At 46.1% G+C, this 9,164-nt stretch overlaps 1 protein-coding gene across 1 annotated transcript in view; it reads right to left on the bottom strand.

Annotated features, from left to right (window-relative positions):
* Positions 1-5,719: 5,719 nt before the first annotated feature.
* Positions 5,720-9,164, bottom strand: part of ACBD3 (acyl-CoA binding domain containing 3) — a 33,483-nt gene continuing 30,038 nt past the window's right edge. Inside the window, exon 8 of the mRNA XM_040451905.1 lies at positions 5,720-7,883. Within this exon, the coding sequence (XP_040307839.1) occupies positions 7,672-7,883 (212 nt within the window). The 3' untranslated portion in view covers positions 5,720-7,671. The remainder of the gene's footprint in view (positions 7,884-9,164) is intronic.

The raw sequence follows: 9,164 nt of genomic DNA, 5'->3' as shown, positions 1-9,164 counted from the left end.
GTTGAAAAAAAAAATTAAAAAAAAAAAAAAAACAAAACAAAACAAAACAAAAAAAAACCGGTCACTCTTGAGGGGCGCCGGCACTGGGCGGCAGGCGGGGAACGTGGGGACTCAGTCGGTTAAGCGTCCGACTCTTGATTTCAGCTCAGGTCATGATCTCACAGTTCCTGAGTTCGAGCCCCACATTGGGCTCCACACTGACAGTGCAAAGCCTGCTTGGGATTCTGTCTCCCTCTCTGCCCCTCCTCCACTCAGGTACCCTCCCTCTCTCTAATACACATTCCCACACTCAGTGCGGAGCCTGACACAGGGCTCGATCTCACAACCATGAGATCATAACCTGAGTCAAAATCAAGGGCCAGATGCTTAACCGACTAAGCCACCCAGACGCCCCACAAAATAATTTTCAAGTGAAGAAAGCTACAGAGTGTATTAAGGGAGAAGGTAGAAATGTGTACTTATCTCCTTGGATTTCATATAAAGTTCAAAAGCATTCTGCATAACCATATTATCTCCCTTTTCTGGCAACATACATTGTTATAATCATATGGAATTAAAACATCAAAATCAGGGTAACGATCTTTGGAAGGAGGAAAGAGCAAGTGTAATCAGGAAAAGGTCCATAGGGATCAAACTCTTTCATTAACGTTTTATTTTTTTTTTAATTTATTTTTTTATTTTTAAAAAAAAATTTTTTTTTCAACGTTTATTTATTTTTGGGACAGAGACAGAGCATGAACGGGGGAGGGGCAGAGAGAGAGGGAGACACAGAATCGGAAACAGGCTCCAGGCTCTGAGCCATCAGCCCAGAGCCCGACGCGGGGCTCGAACTCACGGACCGCGAGATCGTGACCTGGCTGAAGTAGGACGCTTAACCGACTGCGCCACCCAGGCGCCCCTCATTAACGTTTTAATACTTAGACAAGCTCTGAAGCACAGAAGGCAAAGAAAAAAAAAAAAGGCAAATGTGACCAGTGTGGGTGGTAGGTACGTGAGTCTCATACTGCATACTTTTCCGAATGCTAGATTTTTGTTAACTGAAAATTAGGGGGAAAAAAGACCAGAAGGACATTCCCAAATGACAGCTATTCTTAGTGGTAAGTTTATAATTTTAGTTTTATGCTTTTCATCTGTATATACTGTCTAAATTTTCCACAACAAGTGAGTAGGACTCTTGTGATGGTAAAAAAATTAACGAGCTACGTGTTTCAACACTCACCTGACAAATGCAGTCTGTCCACTGGAACCCACTCCTTTTTCAGAGCAGACACGCCGTGTCTTGAGTTTTGGCTGGGCGTGAGTCTGCAGCTAGAGGGCGCCATGGAACTCAGTACTTGTGGGTGGAAAAGGAAGAGAAGTGAGGGTTCTCTCCTTAATAGTGGGCACGCACCCCACCCCCAAAGCGGAAATGTGTTCCAGGCAAGCCTGCTTTTTGGTTTTTTAATTTATTTGAGACAGAGCGAGAGAGAGAATCCCAAGCAGGCTCCGCGCTGTCAGCACAGAGCCCGACATGGGGCTCGATCCCACAAACCAAACCGTGAGATCATGGCCTGTGTGAGACCATGAGTTGGATGCTTCACTGAGCCCCCCAGGCGCCCCTAGGCAGGTCTGCTTCTAACCATGCACACAAAACACCACCGTCCCAGGGGATGGTGCTGTGGAGAAACAAGATTAAAGAAACCTGGGGGCGGTGCCTGGGCGGCTCACTCGGTTGAGCATCTGGGCCCTTAATTTCGGACGATCCCAGGGTCACGGGATTGAGCTCTGCGTCAGGCTCTGCCCTGAGCACGGAGCCTGCTTGAACCTGTCTCTGTTCCTCTCCCCCACTCTCTCTAAAATAAAATTAAGAGAAACTCGGGGCTCTCACTCACCTCATGACGTACCAGACAGATTCGCCCTGCATTGCCTGCCTCCTCTGGCCTGTTCGTAAGATCAAATGATCTTATTTGAGCTACTTTATTTTCGAGCCTCTGTTGTCCCAGGTTAGCCCGCATCATAACTAATGATGGCAGGGAAGACCGCTACAGGGCTGCGTTTTCCATCTCTGCTACTGAAAATACCACCTAAGGACATGGAACTATCAATCGTTTATTTATTTATCGTTTAAAAAAAAATTTAAGGGGGCGCCTGGGTGGCTCAGCCGGTTGAGTGTCCGACTGCGGCCCAGGTCATGATCTCACGGTTGGTGAGTTTGAGCCCCGTGTCGGGCTCTGTGCTGACAGCTCCGAGCGTGGATGGAGACTGCTTCCGATTCTGTCTCCCTCTCTCTCTACCCCTTCCCAGCTCATGCTCGCACTCTGTCTCTGTCAAAAATAAATAAACTTAAGGGGCGCCTGGGTGGTTCAGTCGATTGAGCGTCGACTCCGGCTCAGGTCATGATCTCACGGCTCGTGAGTTTGAGCCCCGTGTCGGGCTCTGTGCTGACAGTTCAGAGCCTGGATGGAGACTGCTTCCGATTCTGTGTCTCCCTCTCTCTCTGCTCCTAACCCACTCACTTTCTGTCTCTGTCTCTCTCAAAAATAAACAAACATTAAAAAAAATTTTTTTTAATAAATAAACTTAAAAAAAAAATTAAGAGAGCACACATGGGTGCGTGTATGCATGAACAGAGGAGGGGCAGAGAGGGAGGGAGGGAATCTTAAGCAGGCTCCACGCCCAAAATGGAGCCCAACACAGGGCTAGATCTCATGACCCTGGGGATCATGACCTGAGCCAAAATCAAAAGTCAGATGCTTAGGGGCGCCTGGGTGGCTCAGTCGGTTAAGTGTCCGACTCCGGCTCAGGTCATGATCTTGCAGTTTGTGACTTCAAGCCCCGCGAAGGGCTCTGTGCTGACAGTTGAGAGCCTGGAGCCTACTTCCGATTCTGTGTCTCCCTCTCTCTCTGCCCCTCCCCTGTTCATGCTCTGTCTCTCAATAATAAATAAACGTTAAAAAAAAATTTTTTTTAAATAGAAAAAAAAAGTCAGATGCTTAACCGACTGAGCCACCCACGCACCCCTCAATCTTCTATGAAGGCAATCTAAGCTCTCTCAATCAACCTAGAAAGTACTACAATATTCCAAAGTAAATCCCACGAAGGTTTTTCATGACATATGACAGGCTAATGATTAAATGTTCATACAGAAAAATGGTTCAAAATAGTAAAGAAAAAGCATCAAAAAAAAAAAAAAAAAAAAACCAGGGGAGAGTTGCCTTGCATGAAAATGTATTTTAAAACTATAGTAATTTATAGTATTAGCACACTGAATTGTCAGATAAATGGGACAGAGCTCAGAAGCAGATATATATAGATATACATATATATTATCTATGGACACAAACAGAAGTCATAAACGAAAAAGCTGAATAAAACTAACAATGTGGTTTAGAATGTCTACGACCAAACACAGACACGTATAAACACACCTAACGCCACAAACAAAATTAACAGACCTGCAAGAAACTGGAAGAAATACTTACATCTAATGAATGATTAGCATACAGCCTATATATATTTTTTTTTTAATTTTTTTTTTCAACGTTTATTTATTTTTGGGACAGAGAGAGACAGAGCATGAACGGGGGAGGGGCAGAGAGAGAGGGAGACACAGAATCGGAAACAGGCTCCAGGCTCTGAGCCATCAGCCCAGAGCCTGATGCGGGGCTCGAACTCACAGACCGCGAGATCGTGACCTGGCTGAAGTCGGACGCTTAACCGACTGTGCCACCCAGGCGCCCCAAGCATACAGCCTATATTTTTAATGCTAATAAATCCATATAAAAACGATCTAATTGAAAAATGGGTCAAAGGACACAAACCGGCAATTTATAGGAGAGGAAATACAAAGGACCAATAAAAATTGATGCTTCTGTGTATCAGGGAAACACACATGAAAATGAAACTTCATCTTTCACCCGTCGGATAGACTTAGACTGAAGTCTGATGATATCAAGGGTTGGAAAAAGCAGTATCTTCTCGGACACTATGGAGCTGGAGGGGAAATTAGTTCAGCCACTCTGGAGGACAATTTGGCAGGGTGTATTAAAATTAAAAATGCACAGAACTCATGATCCAGCAGTCCTCACTCCTCAGTATCTACAGATGTGCGGAAAGACACGTAAAAGAATGCTCACTGGAACAGCACTTAGGATGAAAAATCAGAAGCAACCTCAAAGGTTCAATTCACAGAAAAATGGCCAAAGAAGCACTCTGTGGAAGAGACCCAGCCGATGGCAAGAACACGGCAGACCTACACTTAGTAAAAGGAAAATCCCCCATTAACACAGACTGGAATTTTAAAAGTTGCAAAACGCAGGCCTTACAAAAACCAGGTTTACATTTCTCTATTTTGCCACACCAAAAAAAAAAAAAAAAAAAAAAAAAAAAAAAGTTATGTCACCTTCAACGAGATATTTAAGTTAGTGATCTTGGCAAAGGGGAAAAACTTGGACTTGTACAGACACGACATTAAAGAAAGGTTAAAACAAATCAGCACTTGTAATCAAATTTGTACCTGCTCTCTTCACAGACTTGCAAGTTGCCAGTTCAGCGCCAGGCTGAACTGGGCAATCACACTTAAGGCCTGGTTAGAGAACTACAAGGAAGGAGTTAAGTGCTCCGGTTTACATACTGTTATCCCACGTGTGATGGCCTGAGTCCAAATGCCAAGGTCAATTCTGGAGAAGCCAGCCAGCTGGTTTCCCGGTACTTAGATTAAGTATCCTAATCAAATCACAACCTACTAAGGGGCACGTCAGCTAATGGAAATGGAGCCAATGCTTCTTTCGTTACAAGAGAAATCGGGCAAAACAGTTAAGTACCTGAGACAGCGATCATGGAATAAGTTCAAAATAAGGGTGTCAAAAGGACAATAACCAAGTTGATTTCAAAAACTTTGAATAAGAAGGTCAAAGAATCCTAGGCAAATAATATGCGAGATCAAACTGCAACTCTGATCAGTACACATTTTTGAAAAATTAAGTGAAGGGAAATAAAGTTAAGATTCGCTCTACCCCGAGTAGATCACATGCACACATATTTGGGCGGCAGACAGGAGTGCTGGATTGAGCTTGGGGAAAGACAGGTTTGGCTGCAGACTGCCAGTGAATTATCAGCAGTCACGTATTTCGAACCGGCTGCTTCTCCTCTTCCGGAAGGCAGACGGTCAAGGCTCAGCGGCACGGTCCAGGATGTGCTCACACATCAACAGCTCTCAGCTGTTCTCTGGTCTGGCTTCCCGGAACCCCAACAGCTCAGAATGACCACCTCATTCTGTGTCTCCAAGTTTCAACCAAACAGAATTTAAATTTAAGGTCCGAGTGGCCCTGCGTCTCAGTGGGGTCATTTTTAGAGGAGTTTCTGGCACTCCGCGTGATACGGACCGGGGAACTCCCCTGATGGGTACTTCTCGGGCGTCACACCTCAGGAGCTATTTGAAAGCGGGTGGTCCCCACGTCCTTCAAGGAATGCGCTACGCACGTGGTTGTACAGGGAAAACGATTTTATACGTCCTCAAGAAGTCTTTCCGTCATAAGTCTGGAAAGTTCAAAGTCTATTTTCACTCACCGGGATAATTCATGGCAAAAACTATCAATAATCAGTCAGAAATAGTTTGTTGTTGGTTTTTAACTTCTTAAAACAGGAAAGATCATTTAGACATCTCTTCTGGTCCGTCTAAAATGAGGCAATACGGAACTAACGCTTCCGAGAGTAACGGTATCAATGAAACATCAACAGGTTACAGATAAACATTTTAATTGATTAAATATATTATTTTCAAGATCTTTTTGAAATCGCACTTGTACTGTACTAATCAACAGCCAAAGGCAATAGAAAAGTCTAAAACCAAAACTGTTCTGACGTGAGCACATGACGAACCACCGCTACGTAAAGTGACATAAACTGCTCCCGAGAACGAGGGTCTTTGCAGAAGACGATTTATCTTAACATGGGCAAGAACAAATCTGTACTCAAAGGCTGGAAGAAATATATATTAGTGCCTGCTTTTTAAAAGTTTATTTTACATTTTAAATACAATATTTTCTCGTTAAAAAAAAAAAAAAAAAGCCAAGAAGCGCCTAACCCCATGGTTCCTCTACCGTACGTACGCGCACGCGCATGGACAGCCTGAACGTGTTCTGGACAGAACGGTGTGGACATCTTTGAGCTGGAACCAGTGAATCCAAATTAAAGAACACAAATCAAGCACTGCTCAGAGGAGAAAATAATCCAGTTTCCGAATAACCAAAAGAGAAGAGGGTTAGGTATGTACAAAACCAGGTATTAAAAACCAGAAAAGAAACGCACACACGACAAACAGCCCCTCGTGTAGTGAACTGTATAGAACGCAGCTTAATCAACGGAGACCCTCCTACAAGAAGTGATTTAAGATCTGAAGTTTTAAAAATCTAAAAATCTAAGTATTTCAGTAACAACATCCAGTAACGTTTCGTGTGTAGTGCCGTCTCGGTCACGTTCTATCTACACCACCCTCCCTCCTGAAAACAAGAATCTCTACGCTAGTCCATCACTTCTACCAACTTGCAGCTGTTTATCCATATATGTTCTCGGTAAGGGACACGAAGGTGTCCTCTTCCCATCTACAAAGACATAATGCAGATTAAAGCTATAGAACAACTGAAGCATGGGCATCTGTTTTTCCAATTCTCTCCAGTACGCAATTCCCCACCGGAACTGGGTAGGGTTCGTGCCTAAGCATGAACACAGGAAAGGAAAACAGACTGTCTCTGGCAGTGATTTCCTTGTAGTGCAACGTTATTCCCCATACACTCAATTGTACTGAAGTGATTTTACATACTTTAATTCAGTAAGTGTCAATTTGAGTTTACAAAACCCCCTAACTATATGCTCGTGTAGAAAACAGGTTCAATTTGAGATGCTCTACAAAGCCAAATCGAGACAAAAATGAATTAATTCTGCTTTGTCACCGGTAGGGGGGAGTCCCGGAGGGAGAGAAAAGGACCCGAGTTTGCAGAGGCCCGCTAACAACATGGACCTCTGAGGTGTTGTGTGTCTTGACGGTTCAATTACCAATCGGCTTTGAACGTTCTTAAGATTATCTCGGAAAATAATTCTCTGTAATAGGCCTCTGAACTAGACGGCGTACTCAATGCAAAGACAATCTGGGTCGTTCAGAACAAAAGCGAATCGAGGCAACTTTTCTATTATAACCTGTGGGGTCTTGAGTCTGTAAGTTTTCAAAACGATGACCTTCATTTCAAAACGATGACCTTCGTCCAAGTCAGCTGCACCTCAGGCAGACTGCGAACGTAAGGATTTCCGATCCGAGGTCACCGTGACCACGGGCTCTCGTCAACCGCATGCAGCGGGCAGCAATGGACTCACCGTCAGCCGGGTGGGGTCAACGTGGGGAGGTTTTATTTCGGAGACCTTATAGATTTCACACGTAGCTCGCGTAACTTCTGCATCCACTAGCCACCCTGCCGGTCGGCACCCAAGGGCCAGACGGGTCCGAGGACTCCCTCTAACCCCAGAGGATTAATGCTAGAGTCTCAAGGAAACCCTGAGTCCCGACGAGAGTTCACGGACCATCAGACCAAAATCAAAAGGGGAGACGCTGACTGCAATGCTCCACAAAAGTCAAAAGAAATTCCGAACCAAGTGCAATCTTCTGCCCAACCCTAGACTCCAGACTCTGCGACACCATCTTTATCTAGTATAATAGACTCTGTAGTAGACCGACTTTGACCTCCACAAAGAGTAGGAGTTGTCAAACTTGAGGAGGTAGACTCCTCTCCCTGGGTATTGGTGGCTGCCGGCATACACCTCCTCGTGACAGTCCCGCCGGTACACAGGCACGACCTCGTCCAGCAGGGGCTTGGTGGCGTTCTTTCTGGCTTTCTCCTCACTGCTGACGTTCTCTGTGGGAAAGAACGGAGGCACGTCAGTGAACGGGTCCGGGAGAGCCACGTGCGTCCAGCACCGAAACCCCATCCTTCGAGAAACTGCTCATCGGGAACTCTCCGGAGCCATCTGTGACTTTCGCACGCGGGCTTATTCCCGCCTTCCTTGGTTCGCTCACTCCTCTCCCTGAGCAGCCACAATCGGGGGATGCGGACGGCCGGTGCCCTCTCTCCCCCTGGACTCTGACAACCGCTCCCGCTTCGGAGCCCCGCTCCTCCCGCCCTGTCCGCACCCAGCCAGCCTCCTCTTCCTCCAGGTGGGCGGCATCTCGCTGTCCGAGCAACACCAAGGGAAACGAACCTCTCGTTCTCTCCCTCCTCGACAATACGAAAACCCCGTTTCGGGAAGGGGGACCGAAGGACTGTTACCTTCTGTCGATCTTAGATATAAAGAGTAAAATGGGGAAGCCACAGTGGAGGTAGGCACCGAGAGACACTCTGAAAGCCCATTACTGTCATCACAGGCCCGTGTAACCCAGGGATGATCCTAGTGGCAAAACACGAGCTCTGATTCTGGGTTTGCCCCTGGGAATAGTTCCCGAACTGTAATGAGATGAGGTTAGGAAAAAAGAGCGAGCGAGAACAACGTCGAACCAGCTTAAAATCGGTTTCACGTATTGAACATAAACACTGTCGGGAAAGCAGGTCAGAGGAACATGCAGGTTCCTAACTCGGCACGGTGAATTCCGGCCACGGCAGTTAACCGCGCAAGGGCTGTCGTCAGGAATTTAAACCAGGCAAGTCTGAGAAAGTCTTCCGGTCCAGAGGAACTGAATGAGACAGGGTGACTCAATGTAATGCGGCATCCCGGATGGGATCCTGGAACATTAGACAAAAACTAGGGAAATCTGAATACATAACGGCCTTGAGCTCATGACGACGTAGCCACATGGGTCCATCGGTGACGATGAACGTACCACAGTACAACACGGATGCTAGCAACAGGGGAAGCTGGGTGCGCGTATACAGGAACTCTTTGTACTATCTGCAACTTTTCCCTGTAAGTCTAAGACTGTTTTAAAATAAAAAATTGAGGGGCGCCTGGGTGGCGCAGTCGGTTAAGCGTCCGACTTCAGCCAGGTCACGATCTCGCGGTCCGTTGAGTTCGAGCCCCGCGTCGGGCTCTGGGCTGATGGCTCGGAGCCTGGAGCCTGTTTCCGATTCTGTGTCTCCGTCTCTCTCTGCCCCTCCCCCGTTCATGCTCTGTCTCTGTCTGTCCCAAAAATAAAAAAAAATAAA

The sequence above is a fragment of the Herpailurus yagouaroundi genome, unplaced genomic scaffold (genome assembly GCF_014898765.1).
Source record: "Herpailurus yagouaroundi ecotype Mexico unplaced genomic scaffold, PumYag 205, whole genome shotgun sequence".
NCBI classification, from domain to species: Eukaryota; Metazoa; Chordata; class Mammalia; order Carnivora; family Felidae; genus Herpailurus; species Herpailurus yagouaroundi.
The sequence above is the reverse complement of the archived record's forward strand: the minus strand, read 5'-3'. Positions and strand labels throughout refer to the sequence as shown.